The 26,713-nt window shown below is 39.2% G+C and overlaps 1 protein-coding gene across 4 annotated transcripts in view; it reads left to right on the forward strand.

Annotated features, from left to right (window-relative positions):
• Positions 1–26,713, forward strand: part of LOC126322318 (protein timeless) — a 383,108-nt gene that overhangs the window by 196,160 nt on the left and 160,235 nt on the right. For all 4 annotated transcript variants that reach the window (XM_049994282.1, XM_049994284.1, XM_049994280.1 and 1 more), the window contains 2 exons: positions 3,544–3,727; positions 3,832–4,029. In XM_049994282.1, coding sequence (XP_049850239.1) covers positions 3,544–3,727; positions 3,832–4,029 — 382 coding nt within the window. The remainder of the gene's footprint in view (positions 1–3,543; positions 3,728–3,831; positions 4,030–26,713) is intronic.

A 26,713-nucleotide genomic window follows, 5' to 3' on the forward strand; every position in this document is an offset into this window, starting at 1 on the left:
GACAATGGGTATTGTCCACCTATTGTCAGTACCTACTGCCATATCTTTTGTGGTCACTTTCTTAATTTTAATATTGCTCTCTCAGCTCGTGTAAGATTGTGGTGTGGTGGGAAGTGGGGTGGGTTGTCAATAGGTCATTTGGAGAAGAAAATAGCTCTTCATGTGCCACAGTTAGATAAAAAACTATTTATTGTACTGAAAATTGCTCTTTATCACAAAATGAATGCAAACTCAATCTCTTTCTCGTGCATCTCTTGGCACACAAGTCCCATTTTAACTTCTAACGATGACATTGTGTGATATGACTGATAGTCACCACAACCACATGCCAACTAATACCTTTGAATACAGAATCAATAACATACATTTATACTTTTCTATTTATTTTTCAGCACTCTTGCTTTTTTTATATTTCAAAATATTTCATGATCTAACTTGGTACTCCAGTCACAACTTCATTTAGCACCCTAGCTATCACTTGACTTCTATGCACTGAAGATCACTGTGAGAAAAAGCCACGTTACACACAGTGTTAGACAGTATGAGTTATTTGATTTTTTTAAAATTTCTAAATAACTAAAGAACAGAAAAGAGTCTGGCCTTCACAGCTAGATACAGTGGTCACATATGTGTGAGTTGTGTTTGCATGAATGTTTGTGTCTGTTGTCTACTCCAAAAGAAGGAATTATGGCAGAGAGCCTATTTGTTTAGCAGTCTTTTTGTTGTACCTGTTTGTGAGTCAACATCTCCACTATTTGCTGAGTAGCAATCTATCCTTTTCATAATATTATCATCATTCCATTCTGAAGTGTCTGAGCCATCGGTCCTGGGGAGCAGATCGGGCGTGTCTGCTGCAGTTTTATAGGGCTTTCATCTGGTCGCATCTTGACTATGGATGCACCGTGTATGGGTCAGCGAGGCCTTCGTATCTGAAGATTCTTGATGCAGTACACCATGAGGGTATCAGGCTGGCCACTGGTGCCTTCCATACCAGTCCCATCCCCATCCCCAGCCTGTGTGCTGAGGCAGGGGAACCGCTGCTCGTCATCCGGCGGAAACTCCTCATGTTGCGATGGGTGTGTCAATTCCTTGCCTGTCCTACCTCCCCTGCATACCCTACTATTGCCCGACTGCATGTGGAACGTCGCTTTTCCCGAGACCATTTGGGATTCGTGCCAAGCATTTGCTTGAGTCCCTTGGTGTGGAGCGTGTGGCACCCCAACTCAAGGGTTTTACCCGCCTGCCTCCCTGGTTGCTCCAGAGGCCCAGCATCATTTTAGACTTGTCAGAGTACTGGAGGAGCTGCACTCCTGCGTTTGTTTTTACCTCCTTATTTTACGATATTTTAAACCAGCATCCCGACCATGTACCAGTATTTACGGATGGCTCTAAACAGGGGGACTCTGTTGGTTGTGCTGTTGTTTTCCCTGATAGAGTCGTCAAGTCACGGCTCCCTGCGGCGTTTACCATCTTTGATGCCAAATTGTTTGCGATTTTGCGGGCATTGGAGCAGATGAGATGTGTTCCCAGTCTTAAGTTTCTCATCTGTTCTGACTCCCTGAGTGCCCTTCAGACCATGCAACATTTGTACCCAGCGAATACGGTCGTCCAGAACATCCATGATGCCCTACTCCACCTGCAACGGCAGGGGAAGGAGGTTTCCTTCTGCTGGGTGCCGGGGCACGTGGGTATTAGGGGGAATGAACTGGCAGATGTGGCTGCCAAAGATGCATCTCCCCTCCCTCAAGTTGTTGAATGTACCATCCCCCTCCATGATGTTACCTCCCTTTTGCGTTTTCGTGTTGTGCATCAATGGGAATAGGAGTGGCTGGCAGTCGGTGAAAATAAGCTGCGTTTGGTAAAGGCCACCACGCGGCCATGGTGTACGTCCTACCAGTCATGCAGGCAGGATGAGGTTCTCCTCACTCGCCTCCGCATCGGGCACAGTCCCTTAATGCACGGTTTTTTACTCCGGCGGGAGGACCCCTCAATCTGCAGTGCTTGTGGCGTCCAGATTACTGTCCGTCACATTTTACTTGACTGTCCTTTATTCTCTGACCAGAGGACGGTGGCTTCCTTGCCACAGGATTTGCCCTCTATTTTGCAAGAAGACGCAACGACTGTGGTCAAGGTCTTACGGTTTTGTGTCCTGTCCAATTTGTTGCCTCAGATTTTAGGGAGAGGATTTTAATGTGGTGCTGAGTGACTGGCTCACCCAGGTTTTAGGTAAGAGGTCCGCCAGTCACGATTACCTACTTGTTTCACTTCGATTTCTGTTCTCTTTCCCTTGTGTTTCCTTTCCTTTTTTAGTGCATATCTTCTCCTCTTGTTTTGTCTCTGTATGTGAGGATTTGGAACTGCGTCAGGTCTGTGTCTTTTAGCCGTTCTCCTTGTTCGCTGTGCATCTTCGTCCCTTCACCTCCTGTATCTCAAACCACTCACACACAACTCCATCCTGGATTTTCCATTTCTTAAAAAAACGGAAACCAGTTTTAGGAAAAAAAAACAGGTCTATTATTTATGCCGTAGACTGTAGTTGAATATGTCATTCAAGTATTTATGACAAGAGTGTTGCTGTGGTCACTTTTTGTGATGTAAGGACTTATAGAGTGTAAAAAAATTGTACTACTCCTAAAAAAAATTGAATTTAATGGCACATGAAAATTTCAAAATCTTATTTGAGGAATGGTAAGCAATATGCCTCTATTCCTAGAGAAAGACCTAGTTCATAACAAATGAAGATATGTGTCCACTGTGGATCTGTGTTGTGACCTTTTTAGTTACTGTTAATAATTAATGACCTGTCTTCAATACCTAAAACTGTGTTTATAATACCATTGGTCAAGCATTGTATGGATTTGGAATGAATGGATTTTTGCATTAATGAGAGAAAAATGCAGCAAATTGTTTTTAGTTAATAATTATTTTGTTCTTCATATAAAATGCAATATAAACCTTCATTTTACAAGTACTATAGTTTATTTTATACAAAGAATTTGCCGAGAGTAAACACAGAGAAAGCATCCACTTTGAAAATTTGAGAAACAGTAGCCATATTTATGTATCACATCATAGACTGTCAAAATTAATTATTAGCTATGAGCTAACATGCCATAAATTATTTAATAAGCTTCTAGTAGTTGTAAAAAGGTCTCCTGGAGGTGCATTTAAACAAAGATTATGTAACATTCATTGTATGAGTCATTATCAACAGCTGACCTACAGCAGTTTTATATGTATTAATGTATTTACTGTCTAATATTGCTGTCACTGTATAGTGTTGTAATGGTCTAATGTGTAATTGTAAAATTATTGTACAGTTATAAACAGACACTGTCTAGTCCAGTACACAAGTTGTCAACTAATTAGATGTAGACATGAAAAAATAACTCTGCTCATAAAAAATTCACCACTTGTAAAAAAAAAAAAATCCTCTTTGTGTCCATATAATGATTGTTGGTTTTCTCTCCCAGTTCCCTCTCCAGAATGACTATATGGAAAATAAGACTATCATGTGATTGTTTTTAATGTTTTTGTTTTCAGAGTGTTTGTGAACGCAACAACACCAATAGAATGCTTATTTGCAGTGGATTCAGTATCAAAGACAGATGCTGGTCGCCTCACAATTTCCGAGGTAAACCAGTTACTCTTATCAGGAAAGGAAGCATTTGTGGATTCTCGAAGTACGAGGGCTGTCATCGACTTCATGAAAATATTACTTGAGAAGGTACTACAGAACTTATTATGATATAAGAGGTAATTTATTGTTTAGGAAACACATTAAATTAGTCCCTATTAATAAAAAAAAAAAAACTTGTTTTCAATTTGCAGAAGGAAAAGCTATCTGAAAGTGAATGTGAGAGCATCAATAATTGCTTACTTCTGCTGCGCAATATTCTACATATTCCAGAAACACGCATTAACCAGTCATCTACAAACCATACCAGCATGCAAAATCAGATTCTGTGGAATATATTTGCACAGAATGTGGACAAGATTCTTATCCATCTTTTGACATGCGAGCAAAAGGTACTATTGGTATAGTATACTATAACTGAATTGTTATTATTATTTATTTGTCCTTGGATGACTTGCACAGTGACATTGAACATGTTAATAGCAATACTAAAATGTGTTTATTAGTGCTTGGACTGGTGGAAATAAAGGCTTGTTTCAGCAAACTACTAAAACTCAAAAATCAGGACAGAAACATTCTTATACAAAAATGCAGAAACTCGCTAGATAGAGTATCAGTCACCCCCTTAAAAGAGCATACTGGTCATTTTGGAGCACTGTAGATGTTGTAGAACTGGTATCAGGTAGTCATGAGACACTAGAATGTTGATGTAAATCTAGGCCGTGAAGTGGTGTGTTTGTGGCAGTCAGTTGTATGGACATAGTGCACTAAGAGGGGTTAACATAAAGACAAGACAGAATGGCAGAAAGGAGCTATCATATTAGAACATGCCCATGACCTCACTGTGAATGTAGTTCTCTGATTTATTGGTGTACTAACACAGACTGTCCAACAATTCCACAAGGGAAGGCATATCACTTGCAGCCATGTAACACTATAAGAACAGAGGCCCTAAAAAAGTCCTGACAGTGGCCAGATAGAGCTATAGCTTGGTAACACCAGATTTTGGATGGGTTATGTATCATAAAATTTACAAAAATTCTTATTCATTATCTAGAAAAACATTATTAAAGGAAAAGGACAAGCTGGTCCAGAAGTGAGTGTAGGACAATGGACCATCTACAGGTTGCTAAACAAATTGTAGATAGAAGGAACTTAGTATGGATTTTTAGAATGTATAAAAGTCAGAATAAAATATATGCTGGTTGCACTAGAAAACCAAAGAATGTACTCTACTTAAATCAGTTTCTTGAAGACTATTACATTACATAAAGAGAGTGAAATATTCAGAAGTGGGAAAGGCGTGAGGCAAGGTGACTCCATTTCAACAATACTATTTTCTGCAGACTTGGAAGAGCTGTTTAAATAATCAAACTGGGATTAAGAAGGAATATATATATAACAGTTTTACCTATACTACCTTAAGTTGCAAGCTGACATTTTTTTGATTTTGCTCTGAATACCAACAAACTTCAGCAAATGTTGAGTGTGGTGGGGGCTGGGAAGGGGAGCTGAACAGAACAAATATATCAGTATACCAGTAAATCAATATGCCTGACCATTAAAGTGTGATCAAAATAATGTACAATCAGTATACTGATCACGAGATAGTGACAATTTTATGGCAACAGTTAGTAGAGTTACTTAGTACAAATAAAAACAACAAGCTGAAGGATACTCAAGACATGGGTTGATGACTTGGTAGAAACTATTATGAAACTGAAGATGGACTGGACAGTAGGGGAGTAGAACAAGTAGAGTAGAACCGATTGCCTTGATATTACTTCAACTATACAGATTAGTTACCTAAAATGCCAAAGTTAATTTACAATCTGAATTTTTCTGGTTCTTATTGTTGTTGTTGTTGTCTTCAGTCCTGAGACTGGTTTGATGCAGCTCTCCATGCTACTCTATCCTGTGCAAGCTTCTTCATCTCCCATTACCTACTGCAACCTACATCCTTCTGAATCTGCTTAGTGTATTTATCTCTTGGTCTCCCTCTACGATTTTTACCCTCCACACTGCCCTCCAATGCTAAATTTGTGATCCCTTGATGCCTCAAAACATGTCCTACCCACCGATCCCTTCTTCTAGTCAAGTTGTGCCACAAACTTCGCTTCTCCCCAATCCTATTCAATACCTCCTCATTAGTTACGTGATCTATCCACCTTATCTTCAGCATTCTTCTGTAGCACCACATTTCGAAAGCTTCTATTCTCTTCTTGTCCAAACTAGTTATCGTCCATGTTTCACTTCCATACATGGCTACACTCCAAACAAATACTTTCAGAAACGACTTCCTGATACGTAAATCTATATTCGATGTTAACAAATTTCTCTTCTTCAGAAACGCTTTCCTTGCCATTGCCAGTCTACGTTTTATATCCTCTCTACTTCGACCATCATCAGTTATTTTACTTCCTAAATAGCAAAACTCCTTCACTACTTTAAGTGTCTCATTTCCTAAAATAATTCCCTCAGCATCACCCGATTTAATTTGACTACATTCCATTATCCTCATTTTGCTTTTGTTGATGTTCATCTTATATCCTCCTTTCAAGACACTGTCCATTCCGTTCAACTGCTCTTCCAAGTCCTTTGCCGTCTCTGACAGAATTACAATGTCATCGGCGAACCTCAAAGTTTTTACTTCTTCTCCATGAATTTTAATACCTACTCCAAATTTTTCTTTTGTTTCCTTTACTGCTTGCTCAATATACAGATTAAATAACATCGGGTAGAGGCTACAACCCTGTCTCACTCCTTTCCCAACTACTGCTTCCCTTTCATGCCCCTCGACTCTTATGACTGCCATCTGGTTTCTGTACAAATTGTAAATAGCCTTTCGCTCCCTGTATTTTACACCTGCCATCTTCAGAATTTGAAAGAGAGTATTCCAGTCAACATTGTCAAACGCTTTCTCTAAGTCTACAAATGCTAGAAATGCAGATTTGCCTTTTCTTAATCTGTCTTAATGTGTTCCAACATTTCTACGGAATCCAAACTGATCCTCCCCGAGGTCTGCATCTACCAGTTTTTCCATTCGTCTGTATGGAATTCGCGTTAGTATTTTGCAGCTGTGACTTATTAAACTGATAGTTCTGTCAGCACCTGCTTTCTTTGGGATTGGAATTATTATATTCTTCTTGAAGTCTGAGGGTATTTCGCCTGTCTCATACATCTTGCTCTCCAGCTGGTAGAGTTTTGTCATGACTGGCTCTCCCAAGGCCGTCAGTAGTTCTAATGGAATGTTGTCTACACCTAGGGACTTGTTTCGACTCAGGTCTTTCAGTGCTCTGTCAAACTCTTCACGCAGTATCTTATCTCCCATTTCGTCTTCATCTACATCCTCTTCAATTTCCATAATATTGTCCTCAAGTACATCGCCCCTGTATGGACCTTCTATATACTCCTTCCACCTTTTTGCTTTCCCTTCTTTGCTTAGAACTGGGTTTCCATCTCAGCCCTTGATATTCATACACGTGGTTCTCTTCTCTCCAAAGGTCTCTTTAACTTTTTTGTAGGCAGTATCTATCTTACCCCTAGTGAGATAAGCTTCTACATCCTTACATTTGCACTTCCTGTCGATCTCATTTTTGAGACGTCTGTATTGCTTTTTGCCTGCTTCATTTACTGCATTTTTATATTTTCTCCTTTCATCAATTAAATTCAATATTTCTTCTGTTACCCAAGGTTTTCTAGCAGCCCTAGTCTTTTTACCTAGTTTATCCTCTGCTGCCTTCACTACTTCATCCCTCAGAGCTACCCATTCTTCTTCTACTGTATTTCTTTCCCCCATTCCTGTCAATTGTTCCCTTATGCTCTCCTTGAAACTCTGTACAACCTCTGGTTCTTTCAGATTATCCAGATCCCATGTCCTTAAATTCCCACCTTTTTGCATTTTCTTCAGTTTTAACCTACAGGTCATAACCAATAGATTGTGGTCAGAGTCCACGTCTGCCCCTGGAAATGTCGTACAATTTAAAACCTGATTCCTAAATCTCTGTCTTACCATTATATAATCTATCTGATACCTTTTAGTATCTCCAGGATTCTTCCATGTGTACAACCTTCTTTTATGATTCTTGAACCAAGTGTTAGCTATGATTAAGTTATGCTCTGTGCAAAATTGTACCAGACGGCTTCCTCTTTCATTTATTAGCCCCAATCCATAATCACCTACTATGTTTCCTTCTCTCCCTTTTCCTACTGATTAATTCCAGTCATCCATGACTAATAAATTTTCGTCTCCCTTCACTACCTGAACAATTTCTTTTATCTCATCATACATTTAATCAATTTCATCATCATCTGCAGAGCTAGTTGGCATATAAACTTGTACTACTGTAGTAGGCATGGGTTTTGTGTCTATCTTGGCCACAATAATGTGTTCACTATGCTGTTTGTAGTAGCTTACCCGCACTCTTATTTTTTTATTCATTATTAAACCTACCCTGCATTACCCCTATTTGATTTTGTATTTATAACCCTGTATTCACCTCACCAAAAGTCTTGTTCCTCCTTCCACCAAACTTCACTAATTCCCACTATATCTAAGTTTAACCTATCCATTTCCCTTTTTAAATTTTCTAACCTACCTGCCCGATTAAGGGATCTGACATTCCACACTTTGATCCGTAGAACGCCAGTTTTCTTTCTCCTAATAACGACATCCTCCTGAGTAGTCCCTGCCCGGAGATCCGAATGGGGGTCTATTTTACCTCTGGAATATTTTACCCAAGAGGATGCCATCATCATTTAATCATACAGTAAAGCTGCATGTCGTCGGGAAAAATTACGGCTGTAGTTTCCCCTTGCTTTCAGCCGTTCGCAGTACCAGCACAGCAAGGCCGTTTTGGTTAATGTTGCAAGGCCAGATCAGTCAATCATCCAGACTGTTGCCCCTGCAACTACTGAAAAGGCTGCTGCCCCTCTTCAGGAACCACACGTTTGTCTGGCCTCTCAACAGATACCCCTCCGTTGTGGTTGCACCTACGGTACGGCCATCTGTATCGCTGAGGCACGCAAGCCTCCCCACCAACGGCAAGGTCCATGGTTCATGCTAAAATTTAAATTGATATTTTCTTGGTTACTATAACATCAATCATCTTTTTAGAAACATGTTATTTAAGGAAATCTTCAATATTTAATATTTGTAAGATAATTTTGAATGCCCTATTAATTTAATGTAGCAGGCATGATTTGCCCTATTTTAAAGGCATCAGTTTCCTCTACAAAAAAGGAGTTAAAATCCTTTCATCATTTAGTAGTTGAGAATATGTTGCTCTTCTAAAACATCAATTTTGTACATCATCATCACTAGCAGCAGCAGCAGCAGCCAATTATCATGCACTGTTGGATACAGTACTCTTCAAGGCTTGTCCATACTTTACAATCTTCAGCGTTTAGTATCTATTTTTGTATTACTTGTTTCTTTATGTCATCCATCCTTCTTCCATTAGATCTTCTTCGAGGTCTTTTCTTATCATGAGTAATCTAACACACCAACTCCTTCAAGCACCTGTCATCACTTTGCCTTACTATATGTCCAGTCCCCCCATGAAAAAAAAAAGGTAAAATAGTCCCCCATTCGGATCTCCGGGCGGGGACTACTCAGGAGGATGTCGTTATCAGGAGAAAGAAAACTGGCGTTCTACGGATTGGAGCGTGGAATGTCAGATCCCTTAATCGGGCAGGTAGGTTAGAAAATTTAAAAAGGGAAATGGATAGGTTAAAGTTAGATATAGTGGGAATTAGTGAAGTTCGGTGGCAGGAGGAACAAGACTTCTGGTCAGGTGATTACAGGGTTATAAACACAAAATCAAATAGGGGTAATGCAGGAGTAGGTTTAATAATGAATAGGAAAATAGGAATGCGGGTAAGCTACTACAAACAGCATAGTGAACGCATTATTGTGGCCAAGATAGATACGAAGCCCACACCTACTACAGTAGTACAAGTTTATATGCCAACTAGCTCTGCAGATGATGAAGAAATTGAAGAAATGTACGATGAAATAAAAGAAATTATTCAGATAATGAAGGGAGACGAAAATTTAATAGTAATGGGTGACTGGAATTCGAGTGTAGGAAAAGGGAGAGAAGGAAACATAGTAGGTGAATATTTATTGGGGCTAAGAAATGAAAGAGGAAGCCGCCTAGTAGAATTTTGCACAGAGCACAACTTAATCATAGCTAACACTTGGTTTAAGAATCATGAAAGAAGGTTGTATACGTGGAAGAATCCTGGAGATACTAAAAGGTATCAGATAGATTATATAATGGTAAGACAGAGATTTAGGAACCAGGTTTTAAGTTGTAAGACATTTCCAGGGGCAGATGTGGACTCTGACCACAATCTATTGGTTATGACCTGTAGATTAAAACTGAAGAAACTGCAAAAATGTGGGAAATTAAGGAGATGGGACCTGGATAAACTGAAAGAACCAGAGGTTGTACAGAGTTTCAGAGAGAGCATAAGGGAACAATTGACAGGAATAGGGGAAAGAAATACAGTAGAAGAAGAATGGGTAGCTCTGAGGGATGTAGTAGTGAAGGCAGCAGAGGATAAAGTAGGTACAAAGACGAGGGCTGCTAGAAATCCTTGGGTAACAGAAGAAATATTGAATTTAATTGATGAAAGGAGAAAATATAAAAATGCAGTAAATGAAGCAGGCAAAAAGGAATACAAACGTCTCAAAAGTGAGATCAACAGGAAGTGCAAAATCGCTAAACAGGGATGGCTAAAGGACAAATGTAAGGATGTAGAAGCTTATCTCACTAGGGGTAAGATAGATACAGCCTACAGGAAAATTAAAGAGACCTTTGGAGAGAAGAGAACCACGCGTATGAATATCAAGAGCTCAGATGGCAGCCCAGTTCTAAGCAAAGAAGGGAAGGCAGAAAGGTGGAAGGAGTATATAGAAGGTTTATACAAGGGCGATGTACTTGAGGACAATATTATGGAAATAGAAGAGGATGTAGATGAAGACGAAATGGGAGATATGATACTGCGTGAAGGGTTTGACAGAGCACTGAAAGACCTGAGTCGATACAAGGCCCCCGGAGTAGACAACATTCCATTAGAACTACTGACGGCCTTGGGAGAGCCAGTCATGACAAAACTCTACCAGCTGGTGAGCAAGATGTATGAGACAGGCGAAATACCCTCAGACTTCAAGAAGAATATAATAATTCCAATCCCAAAGAAAGCAGGTGCTGACAGATGTGAAAATTACCGAACTATCAGTTTAATAAGCCACGGCTGCAAAATACTAACGCGAATTCTTTACAGACGAATGGAAAATCTGGTAGATGCAGACCTCGGGGAAGATCAGTTTGGATTCCGTCGAAATGTTGGAACACGTGAGGCAATACTGACCTTACGACTTATCTTAGAAGTAAGATTAAGAAAAGGCAAACCTACGTTTCTAGCATTTGTAGACTTAGAGAAAGCTTTTGACAATGTTGACTGGAATACTCTTTTTCAAATTCTAAACGTGGCAGGGGTAAAATACAGGGAGCGAAAGGCTATTTATAATTTGTACAGAAACCAGATGGCAGTAATAAGAGTCGAGGGGCATGAAAGGGAAGCAGTGGTTGGGAAAGGAGTGAGACAGGGTTGTAGCCTCTCCCCGATGTTATTCAATCTGTATATTGAGCAAGCAGTAAAGGAAACAAAAGAAAAATTTGGAGTAGGTATTAAAATTCATGGAGACGAAGTAAAAACTTTGAGGTTTGCCGATGACATTGTAATTCTGTCAGAGACGGCAAAGGACTTGGAAGAGCAGTTGAACGGAATGGACAGTGTCTTGAAAGGAGGATATAAGATGAACATTAACAAAAGCAAAACGAGGATAATGGAATGTAGTCAAATTAAATCGGGTGATGCTGAGGGAATTAGATTAGGAAATGAGACACTTAAAGTAGTAAAGGAGTTTTGCTATTTAGGAAGTAAAATAACTGATGATGGTCGAAGTAGAGAGGATATAAAATGTAGACTGGCAATGGCAAGGAAAGCGTTTCTGAAGAAGGGAAATTTGTTAACATCGAATATAGATTTATGTATCAGGAAGTTTCTGAAAGTATTTGTTTGGAGTGTAGCCATGTATGGAAGTGAAACATGGACGATAACTAGTTTGGACAAGAAGAGAATAGAAGCTTTCAAAATGTGGTGCTACAGAAGAATACTGAAGATAAGGTGGATAGATCACGTAACTAATGAGAAGGTATTGAATAGGATTGGGGAGAAGAGAAGTTTGTGGCACAACTTGACTAGAAGAAGGGATCGGTTGGTAGGACATGTTTTGAGGCATCAAGGGATCACAAATTTAGCATTGGAGGGCAGCGTGGAGGGTAAAAATCGTAGAGGGAGACCGAGAGATGAGTACACTAAGCAGATCCAGAAGGATGTAGGTTGCAGTAGGTACTGGGAGATGAAGCAGCTTGCACAGGATAGAGTAGCATGGAGAGCTGCATCAAACCAGTCTCAGGACTGAAGACAACAACAACAACAATAAGAACCAGAAAAATTCAGATTGTAAATTAACTTTGGCATTTTAGGTAACTAATCTGTATAGTTGAAGTAATATCAAGGCAATCGGTTCTACTCTACTTGTTCTACTCCCCTACATTTCACAGTGAGAAAACAAGTATCGTAGGTATACACTGGTGTGTCTATTTACTCTTAGTAACACTTTCATAGTTGTCATATTAATTCAGACAGTTGTAAAATTACAGAGAGAGAGAGAATGCCTGGCCAGTACTTACTTGCACATGGTTAAATTCCAAGTCCTGCCAGTTGAAATACTTAAAATAATAAAAAAACTATATCAAGTATAGTTTCATATGTTATTCACCAATAAGTATGTGTTCAATGCATGAGATCCACTAAACTGGCTGAGTCTATGAAAGGGCACAGAGGAACTGTCTGTCTTGATGACATGCATTACCCAGTTGTGCTCTACAGTATGGCTTAAGAGAAGTAAATATTTACTACACCACAGAGGCCATTTGGATCTCTCCATCAGGTACTAAGTGCCTTGAACTCCTAAACTTGATATGCTTTAACAACCCCCTCCCACCCACTTTGCACCATTGACCAAATATTCCCCCAGATGTGGGCAAGTTAGTTGGAAAGTTAGTGTAGCATTTATGGAGATAATCAGCTTCAAAAGATAGATTTTGGAGCCAAGGCTGGAGAAAGGAGTGTGTTCCATTTATCACACATGATGACTCTCTTATTGGCAGTTATTTTTGTTGGCTGTTTCACAATGAATATGTTCGTCATGAAGAAGGAACCTTACAATGAGGTAGGTGGCAGACATTTTGTGATATCACCAGCTAATTTTGCATGAAAATAGGGTCATTTACATAAGAAATATACATTTTAATTAGAACAATATTGTGAAAAGGAGAGTTGCTACTCACCATATAGCAGAGATGCTGACTTGCAGATAGACGCAACAAAAAGACTGTCACAAATTTAGCTTTTGGCCAGTAAGGTCTTCATCAAAATTAGAAGGAAAACACACCTACACCTTCACCCACACACACCGACACACCCACCCACCCACCCACCCACCCACCCACCCACCCACCCACACACACACACACACACACACACACACACACACACACACACACACACACACAAACGCATCTCACACCACACAAACGCATCTCACACATGCATGACTGCAGGTTCAGGCAACTGAGGTCACACTGCGAGCTGCAGCACCAGTGCATGATGGGGGTGCCGACTGGGTGGGGGTAAGGAGATTTTAGTAATTTGGACAAAGTAGCATCATTGCCAGAAGAGTTACTACTTTTCAATGATGTAATGATTTTTGTAATTGTTCTAATAGTTGATTCAGCAAAACTGACGTCTGGTGGTGGAGGAACTCTAATAGATTTATTTTTCATGGCCCATTCTTTTCTTCCTTCACTTTAAGCCACTATTAGAAAGAATTAATTGAATGATATCAATATGACATCATCTGTCTCACTGTTACTATTATCAAGAAGCTGAATTTCATTTGCCCTATTGAGTTTATTTATTTCATGTCGAGTAATGTTTACCTTATTTTGTTCTAGAATTTTGATTTTTCTTTGTGAGTAAGATATGGTTTGTCCTTTCTTAATGAGACAGTGAAGAATTTTGCACTACTGCTTACCCCTTAAACTCCTGCTTAAGGCTAGCTCTCTTCTTTAAATAAAGGTGTGTCTCTTGACACAAAATACTTTGATCCCAATCATTACTCACCCTTTCCTTTGGATTTCACTTTAATTGTTCATGACATGTTGTAAAGGAAGAATGTGTTCATAACACTGTAAGAAATAAATTTGTTATTTGCTGTGTTCCCTTAGTAAATTGCTTCCCAGTGTTCATTCTATAAATTTTCTCTGAATAGAGTAAATGTGTTACCACATGTTATTCTGTGAAATTGTACTTTCCTTTTCTTATCTGAACCTGGTTGATGAGGATGTCTTATTGCTGCCATTTTCCCATCATGGTCAGATAAACCACTTATAATAAAGCTCACATACATTTTGTGAAAGGCATTAGAATTAAGAAAAAATGAATAATTCTCTGTTGCCCTCTGTCCTTCTGGTTTTGTTGGGATGACATTGTGAAGAACAAGCCAAAAGTAGGCATAACTCCATATGCACTCTTGATAGAACTATCCTAGATGTCAATAAAATTCTTCAAGGTATGTAAGTGCAATGTCAATATGTGAAATTCTCCAACATTCCAATCACTGTTGAAGTGACCTTCCTTAGGGGTTGAGCTAGTCTGCTGAATAAGAAAAAGTTCAATTGTTATGTACTAGTGGTAGAAACTGTTTTGTAAACTGATAGGGTTTTGAGGATGAGAAGGAGAGGTGTTAGACATGCTTTATTTGTGTTTTCTTTGTTTCTTGTTATTGGTGGAAATAGGTGGATGAGAAAAAAGGCAACAGTTGGGATGTAGCACTATTTACTTGCTGCCTGTTGCCAGCTGAGGCATGCCAGTACTCACATGTCCCTGTGGCTACTGTGTTCTCATGTGTGGCTGTGTGAATTGCTTTGTGAATGCTGTCATTCTGAAGTGCTGTTAATACTGGCAGCCGGGATGCTAGAGGTCTGTACCCATCTTCTGTATTTATTTTGGTGGGTTGCACAGCTGTTTCTAACACCTTTACAATCTTCCTCCTTAAGCTAAGTGGCTATTTAGCCAGTACACAATGCTCTTGAAATATTATCAGTTTCCTTCACTCATCTTTATGTTCCACTACCACTGACTTGGTGTGCTTATGCTGTCTCAGATGAATGTATCTTTCATATTCAGATACCAATGTGCTAATCCCTCACCCTGTATCACTCACATACACTAGTCCACACTTGTAGCCTATTTCATCGACTCCATCAGTATGTAGCTTGTCAATTGCATCTTTTGAGCCAGTAACACCTTTAATTTTGTTGGTGATTCAGGAAATTGGCTTGACACCTGCTCAGTGGAGAATCTTGTCCACACATTCAGTGACCCCTTGTACATACGGTAATAGACCAATGTTTTGAACTTCCTTTTGCTCTTTCCTATTACCTTCTCCCTTGTCAGCATAGTTTTATCTATCATATTCATCTCATAACCATTGGCTCTGGAGACAGACATGAGCTTTTTTAACTCTGCCCTCAGATGTTCTTCATGACCAGTCCTGTGGGCCAATTTGGTGCAGAGGGGATTTCTTCTGCATAGGGTTGTGGTAGGAGGAGGAATGTAGGTACTTGTCCGTGCAAGTGGATTTTCTGGATACTCTGTGGGGAAGTTTACCATTAGGCTTTTGATAAACTTCCACATTTTCATAGTACATTTTATTTTGCTGTGCTGTTGATCAGGTGTTGGTGGAAGTTCTCCAGCTCATCTTCTCATGTGTTAAGTTGAAAATGGTATAACAAAGTACTGGAGCCAGCATTCAGGACACAACAGTAGGTTCGCAGATAGCTAAATAGTAAGGCAACTGCTCGCAATGAGTGGGAAATCCAAATCTGAGTCCCAGTCCGGCACAAATATTTATTGCTGTCATTCCATTCTACAGCTGATGTTTGTCCTTATTTGCAATTGTGAATTCATTTAATGTATTTCACAATGCCTGTAGTCGCTGCAGTACCTGTTTCTTTGGACATGCATGCATATTCAAAGGAACTTTGATTGTAATCAGAATAACACTGGCATTGAAATATCATATTTATCTGCTGATACTACACAAGTGACTTTCAAATACATCTGTCCTGTCCAAAGAAAGTTTTGCATCATAATCAGAATAACACATGAATGTGGTCAATGCTTTCCCAAAACAAAGCTTTACTGGCCTGTATGCAGATATCCCTCACCTTGTTCAGTTTTATGTAGAACATTACCATAAAAATTTTCGGGATACACTAGTGGTGTTGCATCTCTTCAAGAAGAAGTGATCATTCAGCAGTTTACCTCTTCTTAGTCACAGTGATTCAAGCTGCCTGGTTTTTCCATAGATTCCCTTTAGGTTGGTTAAATGTAAGCAAAGGTATAGGTTAAATGTAAGCAAAGGTATACACAGCCCTTGTCACTGTAAATAAAATTCTTCACAATTTGTGATGGCATTGTTGATATGTAAAATTCTCCAACATTTCAGCCACTGTTACAAATGGCTTTCCTCTGGGGTTGAGCTAGACTGCTTAATGAGAAAAACTTTCTTATATACTAGTGGAAGGAACTGTTTTTAAAGCACGATAGGATATTGAGGACAAGGAGGGTGGGTGTTAGATGTGCTCTATTGGTGTTTGCATTATTTCTTGTCATTGGTACAAATAGGTAGATGAGAAAACAAGCAGCAGTTGCGATGTAGTGCTGTTTATTTGCTGCCTGTTGCTGGCTGAGGCATTTCAGTATTCTGTGTCCCTGCGGCCATTCTGGTCTCCTGCACACCTGCGTCAGTTGCTTTGTGAACAGTGTCATCAAATTACAATATATAAAAAATATATATCATTTATTAATTAATTATTCTCTTTGTTTTGGCTTTACTGATTTAATTAAAGTTCAGTTTGAGTTTGAGTTTTAGATTCTTGGATATTATTATTCATTTATATTTAAAGCTTACTGTTATGATTAGTTTAAATTTATGTGACAGTGCATTAAGTTTGCTCGCATTTGCTGTGCAGCTCTCTGCAGAACCTGGTAGTTTGCTCAGCGATGCTGCTGCAAGTGAACTTTGTAGCTATTATTTGATCTCCATAGAGTGAACAGAATCTGTATATGTGCAGTTACAGAATGCTATGTGTGCAGCTATAGAATGTTTGATGAAAAGTGGATGATAGCTGTCAAGTTATGAATCACTTAAGACATCAGAAAAGTTGATAATATTTCCTAAAAGAAATTATGATTTTGGGATGAGGTTCTCACTATACACACTTTAACAATCAATCTGGATGATCTATATGTCATAGTAGGCTGTTGTAACATTGAATATGTGCTTTTACCAAATAAAGTAATAATATACCTTTCAAGCACTAACCAAGAAATATTCTTTGAAATAGGAGTACACATTGTCACATTTGAAGAAATTACTGACAATATTTCATCATTAATGCTAACCTAACTTCCATGAATCAAAACAATCAGTATTGGCAGCTGCTAACAATGGTTTTCACACAAAAGATGCTAGTTGTGATAAATGTGTGTACTCATAAGCACATTGCATTAACTTGGGTAGATGTTCCATTCACAGAGTAATGCTGCTAGCCAGGTAGTGCCTCTATCTCTTGCAGCTATTTCGATGATGTTCATTTATATCTTGAGTTATAAAATTTACAATCACTGTGTATGATATACCACAATGCCCCTCGTATGAGTTAAATTTTAATAAATTAACATTTTGTGGTCGCTAAGGTTTTTGTCAGCTTAAGTTCATGCTTTGTGTTAGGTGTTATTACTGAATGTAATTAAAGTAGCTGTGTACAACAATAATTCCTGCAGGATTGGGTAACTAGTAATAGCATGCTATGTCTTTATCAGTAAGATTTAAAATATTTGCACTAGTCACTTTGTTTACAGCTTATGGGATAGTATTGCTGTGGACTTTTAATTAACAAAGGGGTTTCCCATTTGGATGAGGGTTCCAAGGGAAACCATGGAAAAGCTGGAACATAGCTCATATAACACTGTTCCACATTCATCAGTTCACAAAGGAGTACAAGTTCAGTTGGTTACATATGTTTGAAATTTATTGACAAATTTGAAAAATTTTAGTTACTGTAATAATATTAGTTTGAGTAATTTGTAAACAAATAAATGATAAGCAGATGCTACCCAACGGTAATTTCTTTCTCCTGCATGGCGAGGTTAGAAACTGTTTATGGTCACTTGCTCCTGTGCAAACCTCTAGGAAACAGCCACGCGGGGACCTGTGCGGTCTGAGACGCCTTGTCGTGGTCCGTGCGGCTCCCCCCTGTCGGAGGTTTGAGTCCTCCCTCACGTGTGGGTGTGTTGTCCTTAGTGTAAGTTAGTTTGAGTAGTGTGTACGCTTAGGGACCAATGACCTCAGCAGTTTGGTCCCACAAGACCTTACCACAAATTTCCAAAACAAGGAAACAAACAAACATTCCTATAAGTCCACAACAGGCTGATTTCACAAAGTGAATGAACCACAAACATGCCTGGGATGTAGCAAAATTGGCATAGCAATAAAACAGTTCCAGATCATTAACCACTCAAGATTGGAAACAGGCTATATCTACTTGGCTGTCCAGTGGTATGATGCAAACAGCTACAGCGAAGGCAAGGAATAAGCCACACCGTTGAGCCCAGTACACAGGCTCAGTGGCAAATTTTTGGCATCGGTTAGTGCCACGTGAAATATATTTCTCAGCTGTGGCTCCCTTTATGGCATGGCCTGCTGATGTTGCTCACCATCTTGGTAACTCTGAAATGTCCAAGTCTGTGCTAAGTGAGGAATCCGAATCACTGTTGGATATGAAAGTAGTAATACAGTTTGCACATATTGTTACACTCAAGTACGAAAAACAGTTTGAATCTGGTATTGGTTTAAAGGTTTTGGTGGAATCAGGTATATAATAACAAGAACACATGAAAACAAAATATCAGTTTGCATAATAAGTTTAACTGATGTTGCCATGGCGTCATATTTATGGTACACGATAGGTGGAAAATATCTGAGTGTGAAGTCAAAAGGAGTCCTTCTTGATGCCAAAACAGATGTAGATGGCGGGACAGAAAAGAAATCGGGTTAATTCACAGATGGGAAGGACCCAGGATCAGACTCTCATAGGACCATGTTTGAGGTGATGACATGTGAACATGAAACATATGCCTGTGAATATGTACTTATTTATCTAAAAACAAAGATGATGTAACTTACCAAACGAAAGCGTTGGCATGTTGATAGACACACAAACTAACACAAACACACACACAAAATTCAAGCTTTCGCAACCAGCGGTTGCTTCATCAGGAAAGAGGGAAGGAGAGGGAAAGACGAAAGGATGTGGGTTTTAAGGGAGAGGGTAAGGAGTCATTCCAGTCCAGGGAGTGGAAAGACTTACCTTAGGGGGAAAAAAGGACAGGTGTACACTCGCGCACATACACACACACACACACACACACACACACACACACACACACATACATCCGCACATATACAGACACAAGCAGACATTTACTTAGTTAAGGTTATTTATCTGTAAACGACAATATTATAAAAATGACAGATTGCCACTTACTATACACTATGTGATCAAAAGTATCTGGACACCTGCTGAAGAAGAGAAGAAAAAAGACTATGGGTGCATTGGTGGAGCAGGAGGAGGAAGCTATGTAGTGTTGGAGTGGGAACAGGGAAGGGCAAGGTAGGCGGTGGACAGTGACTGACAAATATTGAGGCCTGAAGGGCTATGGCAACAAAGGATATATTGCAGGGAAAAAACTCACCTGTGCAATTCCAAAAAAACTGGTGTTGGTAGGAAGGATCCAGATGGCACAGGCTGTGAAGCAGTCATTAAAATGGAGAACATTGTGTTGGTCAATGTGCTCAGCAACTGGGTGGTGCAGCCATTCATAGAGAGAGGCAGTTTCTTATCCCATCCTAGAGTTTCCATTATTTGATTTTAGTGTAAAACAGTGAGGTTAATAGAAACAGTTTATTCATTTCTGATCTGTGCTGAATTTTGGAATTTCGAAGAGTTATTTTAACAGAGTAGCTGAGCCTGAATTGAGAGTTATGACTACTGACATCCAGTCATCAGTCACTTGCGTACTGTGGAGGACCATATCAACAATCACTGGTTGATCTTGGTACACTTCAGGTATCCCATATTCATCACAGTGTTACATGCACTTGTGGACATCTTGGTGACAATAATATTTAATGCATTGTCCAAAGATCAAGTGACATTCCACAGTTTAACAGCAAATTTTCACAGTTTGTGCATAGCCACTACATTAATTCACACATGAACCTGCAGATGTGTGTGTTCATGAGTTCTCTACTCTTCCACACAATACCTTACAACACTTCATATGAAGTTCATTACTAGTCATTTTTTCCAATAGACTTTGATAATAGAAAGTTTCATGGATCTTTTATTACAAAAGAATTTATATGATTACTGCCCCCGAAGTTGATCGAATTCAGTACAGCAATTAGTTAGATCATTGATACCACACCAGCACCAATAATCTGAAGCCCAGTGAAATACCTCCGTTGTAGGATGGGACATTTCGAGAGCATAAAACATCACAATGACCTCAGGACTCACCCCATCTTATTACAAATCATGTACATGAATTTAAAGGTCCTCAGCTATGGAATACATGGGAATCCTAATCAGTGTAGGAATAGTATCCATGGTGGCTCATTTTCAATTGGGATTTATTACATTAATTGAATTGCAGAAGGCTCTCTTCAACAAAACTTCTTAAAACTATCAAACCATTTGACTAAATTAAACTGAGTAACTTTAATACTGTTATATCATTATTATTAACAGCTTTTACTGATAAGTAATGAAAAATCAGAAAATCATTATTATTTACAACATATTACAACATTTGAATCAATGAATGAATGATATGCTGCCAGGAAGAAATGTCATTAATCCACATTCAGATATACGCACTAATAATACAGGGTGATTAAAAAAGAATACCACACTTTTAAAAATGTCTATTTAATAAAAAAAACATGATATAACCTTCTGTTATACATCATTACAAAGAGTATATAAAAAGGTTTTTTTTCACTCAAAAACAAGTTCAGAGATGTTCAATATGGCCCCCTCCAGACACTCGAGCAATATCAACCCGATACTCCAACTCGTTCCACACTCTCTGTAGCATTACAGGCATAACAGATTGGATAGCTGCTGTTATTTCTCGTTTCAAATCATCAATGGTGGCTGGGAGAGGTGGCCGAAACACCATATCCTTAACATACCCCCATAAGAAAAAATCGTAGGGGGTAAGATCAGGGCTTCTTGGAGACCAGTGATGAAGTGCTCTGTCACGGGCTGCCTGGCGGCCGATCCATCGCCTCGGATAGTTGACGTTCAGGTAGTTACGGACAGATAAGTGCCAATGTGGTGGCGCTCCATCCTGCTGAAATATGATTTGTTGTGCTTCTTGTTCGAGCTGAGGGAACAGCCAATTCTCTAACATCTCCAGATACTGTAGTCCAGTTACAGTAGCACCTTCGAAGAAAAAGGGACCAAAAATTTTATTGGCTGAAATGGCACAGAAAACGTTCACCTTAGGCGAGTCACGTTCATACTGAGTTGTTTCCCACGGAATCTCAGTGCCCCATATACAGACACTGTGACGGTTGACTTTCCCGTTAGTGTGGAAAGTTGCTTCATCACTAAACACAATCTTTGAAATGAAAGATTCATCTGTTTCCATTTGAGCAAGGATAATATCACAGAAATCGATTCTTTTAATCTTATCAGCTGCAGACAGTGCTTGAACCAATTTCAGACGATAAGGTTTCATAACTAACCTTTTTCGTAGGACTCTCCATACAGTTGATTGTGGAATTTGCAGCTTTCTGCTAGCTCTGCGAGTCGATTTTCCTGGGCTGCGAACAAATGCTTGCTGGATGAGTGCTACATTTTCATCACTCGTTCTCGGCCGTCCGGAACTTTTCCCTTTGCACAAACACCCATTCTCTGTAAACTGTTTATACCAACGTTTAATACACCACCTATCAGGAGGTTTAACACCATACTTCGTTCGAAACGCACGCTGAACAACTGTCGTCGATTCACTTCTGCCGTACTCAATAACACAAAAAACTTTCTGTTGAGCGGTCGCTATCTTAGCATCAACTGACGCTGACGCATAGTCAGTAGCGCCTCAAGCGAACAAATGTACAACTAAATGAAACTTAATAGCTCCCTTAATTCGCCGACAGATAGTGCTTAGCTCTGCCTTTTGTCGTTGCAGAGTTTTAAATTCCTAAAGTTGTGGTATTCTTTTTGAATCACCCTGTATGTCTCGATTTGCATGTATTTGTATATTACACATACAATAACTGCTGAAAATTTAAAGAAAACTTGTCGCATTATAACTAACACAATATATTTATACACAAAATGTCTGCTTGTGTCTGTATATGTGCAGATGGATATGTGTGTGTGTGCGAGTGTATACCTGTCCTTTTTTCCCCCCAAGGTAAGTCTATCCGCTCCCAGGATTGGAATGACTCCTTACCCTCTCCCTTAAAACCCACATCCTTTCGTCTTTCCCTCTCCTTCCCTCTTTCCTGATGAAGCAACCGTGGGTTGCAAAAGCTTGAATTTTGTGTGTGTGTGTCTCTATCAACATAACAACACTTTTGTTTGGTAAGTTATATTATCTTTGTTTTTAGACAATATATTTATAATTACATATGACAGTCATATGTATGCTTTAGGATCAGGCATGTCACTTCTTCTCTTCCTTCAAGCATAGAACTTTTTAAGCTCTTGATGTGGGTACAACTAGGAGTGGACTGCATTATGGACTGGTTGATGGTTTTGTTAAATCTCACTTTAGCATCCTCTGTATCTCTTCATCCACTGATTGACATTATCTCCAAGGAATTCAACAAAAGTTGTGGCAGTATGTTTGATGAGGTAAAACATCTAAATCACAGGTATCTCCTTTCATCATTCCTGGTTTTCCTCAAACACTTTATAGTATTGGTTCAGGAGGTCAGGCAATTGTTTTCTTTCCTCAAGTGTAAAGTGGTCTGGTTCAGTTGACTTTTGCTATAGTTGGTCTGACAATCTGAGCACATTCTTTACCTTTACTGGAAAAATGTGAGTTCAGTGGCTCTGCTTCACTATTGATTTTATCCTTACCCCTCAGCAGTACTTACTGTGATTACCCTTCTTCTGTATCAAATCTACTTGAGCCACTGCTCTGTTGGTCCAAAAAAGAACCTTCCTCATGGATAAGTCAATCTGTTCGACCCTCTGGCAGATCCCCTCAAGGCCTAGAGTACATTTGACTACCAGTTTATTTATCACTAGGTATGCAGATTTAATTGCTGCATTTTCCAACTCTCCAATATGTCTGTATTCTTATACGCTATGATTGTATGTCTATAGCTCCAATAATTTTAACAATTGTGGACTAGAAAACTGGGTAACTGGGTCCTTTGTGATATTTTCTGGAAGAAGCTGCCTGATATAACATTCACCAATGCTCTAGTATCTAGTGCAACTGTAACTGGTGTATCCTCCACTGTTGCCTAAATGGCTGATATCAATGCTGAAGGATATTCTCTCTTACATTCATTAACATTTGCACAGAGTTCCTCCCAGATGTTCTCTCCATCATTATATCAAAAGAACTGAATGGTAGGCTCAAAGTCCCTATTGAAATCCATGACCAATCTCTGGGCACAATCCGGTTGAGTATAGTTTAACAGATAATAATTATTAGAATGAACAGCTCTGACTTCCATTGTTACTGGTGATTGTTTTCAGCAATTATTATTTGTAGGTAGCAGCTGATGTTACTGATTATGATAAGCTGACTGATCGCACTGGTATAAAACATGGATTGTATCTCCTTTCAGATCTTCTGCCTACCTTGTTTAGGACACTGATTGCAACCATTCCTATTTTGTCTTTAGTTATTAAGAGGAGCGTTCAATAAGTAATGCAACACTTTTTTTTCTATTGGCCAATTTCAGTTGAAAAAATGTGGAATTAGTTGTGGAACATCATGGAACAATCCCAATTCAGACCTTATAGCTTCATGAAGTTCTGATTGGTGATGAAGCTATATGCAGCATTCAAAATGGTGGCTGTAATGTCACTGTGGTTCTTTTGGTGGAAAACGAGAGCATCACAGGTATTCATTGACACTTGCAAAACGTCCAAATGGAACTGGCAGTAAACAAAGGCACAATGAGTCGTTGGGTGAGGCATCTGTCACTATTCCAACAAAATCTCACAAACCTGTACAGTCTCCTGTGTGCAGCCTGCTGTGCACAGCTGTGACTTCTGCAGTGTTGGAACAGGAGGACACTCACTCAAGGTGATTGACAGATCACAGTGAAACACCTCATTGCACTGCTGGACATCTGTTGGTAGTGCTGAGATACTCATCCAACAGTTGGGGTACTCAAAGGTGTTTGCCTACTGGGTTCCTCAGCAGTTGCTGGAAGACTATGAAGAGCAAGGAAGGAACATCTGCACAGAGTTGCTTGCGCCTTTTGAGGCTGATCATGACAGCTTTTTTTTGAACATCATCAGAAGCGATGAAATGTGGGTTCATCACTTTGAACCGGAAACAAAATGCCAATCCATGGGGTGGTGCCACACTGCCTCTCCTACAAAGAAAAACTTCATAATCCCACCCTCAGTCAGTAAGTCATGGTGACAGTTTCTGGGACTGTGAAAGTTTTGTTCTGTTTGATGTCCTCCCTCATGGTGCAAAGGTTAACTTGGAATGTATTTCGCTACTCTCAGGAAATTTAAGAAATAACTTCAGTGTGTCTGTCACCACAAAATGAAAACAAACTTCTCTTTCTTCACGACACTGCAAGACCTCAAACAAGTCTCTGCACCAAAGAGGAGGTCACTGTTATTCCTCATTTGCTCTACAGCAGACATCTCACACTTTCCAACTTCCATCAGTTTGGCTCAATGAGAGATGCTCTTTTGTAGGAAGCAGTATGTGGTTGATGGAGATATTATTGTTGCAGCAATATGTTGGCTGTGATGTTGACCAGTTGAGGGGTACCATATGCACATAGAGGCTCTCCCAGTCAGTTGGTGTAAGGCCATCATATTGAATAGAAATTATGTTGAAAAATAGGGTTTTTTAGCCAAAAGAGTTGGGGAATTGTGTGGTGTATTGGAATTGTGAATAAAACCAAGCTGCTTTCAGGGAAAATGTGTAGCATTACTTACTGAATGCTCCTAGTGTGTTGTCCATTACTGTAATTGTTGCATCAGCCAACTAGCAGTTGTTTCTGCACCTGTTGCTTATTTGTGCAAGTATTATGTGGAGTAACACCGTGTACACAAAACTTACTTTATCCTTTTCACAATTTTATGCCCTCCTGTATTAAAGAGATGGAGTCAAGTACAGACATAAATTCTTCCAAACTGTCTTCTAAAGCGTGTAATAGTTTCTTAAGGATTGCAGTGAAGTATATCCTTCTGAGTAATAGACTCACACCAGTATCTTGCTTCTTTCAAACATTTTTCAAAATATTGCTACACACCATCGTTTTTGAAAGAGAAGGGCTCCTGATTGAATACTTCCTTCCTCAGGCATTTATAGCTTCCATGAGACCAATATTTGGCTAGGAATGCCTGTTCATATATTTTACACGAGTCCATGATGCACCATCTCCTTGGATATATCCTCACACATAGTTAATATTTTGGGCTTCAATCAGGATCCTGGTAATGCTCTTCTAAATCCTCATATGAAATTGACAGGGTCTACAGTTTCCACATCTGGTGAGAATGGCTGAAACTGTCTATGTTGTAAGACTTTCTCTTGCACTGTAGTATAAAGATTTAGTGACAAATGAACAGTGTGCAGAGAAAATAAATTCTTATTATGCATCTGATATGCAGACACGCATTACCATATTCAAATCTGAGGCTTGAGGTCTGTTGTCTCTCCTTTTTGTGCAATTTGATTGGACAGTCTTTTATTGCCTCTGGTCCTCTTGGAAGTCTTGCATAAATGTTTCAGTGGACTGGACCATCTTTGTCCACCACTGTAAGATCCCAATTTGTCTTTCACATCTTGCAGATCTAGTTTAATTTGATTAGGTTGGGGTAAATTATCAACCAAAATATTTTCTGCTACCTCTTTAAAACGTTTATTAACACAGTGAATAATTCTTTATTCCTTAGCCTGCACCCACCCATTGAATTTGCTCAAAAACTTTGCTTGATGCTCTTCAAACTGTTTTGGTGTTGATGCAGCTGGTTCTGCTACTTCCTGAACTTCCCTGACAGGGTGAACTTTTAATTTCTGATCTTGTTGCCTTTTGAACTGTGCACGTCTTTACCACACCACAGATTAATTCACTAATGAAACATATAATCATACTTAATTTGAATTCTCTCCTAGCACTAACACATGCTTATTCTAAGCACTTCAGGGAAAGAATGAACACCAATTATGTACCATCACAACTCCTGAAGACTCTGCACAGAAAATAGTCGAAATATGGAAAAATTATGTATCTTTTTCTATTAGTGAAGAGAATAAAAATGATCGAAGTTGCACAGGTGAGTGAGAACACAAGATTCTTATATGTACTTGCCTGTGTACCGTCCTCTAGCAATACAAAATTCTGATGTGATGGAACTGGACTGCTCTGCTGCAAATACCAGACTCCACCTAATCTATCTGTGAAACAAAATACAACACATTGACTAGAATACAATGCAAGATATTACAATACAGTTTAACAATTAAAAGATTTGTAATTTGTTCAGTCACTGTTGATGACACTTATGATGCATAAATTAAAACATATTTCATTTATTCTCTTTGTTTTGGATTTATTGATTTAATTACGTTCAG

The sequence above is a fragment of the Schistocerca gregaria genome, chromosome 2 (genome assembly GCF_023897955.1).
Source record: "Schistocerca gregaria isolate iqSchGreg1 chromosome 2, iqSchGreg1.2, whole genome shotgun sequence".
NCBI classification, from domain to species: Eukaryota; Metazoa; Arthropoda; class Insecta; order Orthoptera; family Acrididae; genus Schistocerca; species Schistocerca gregaria.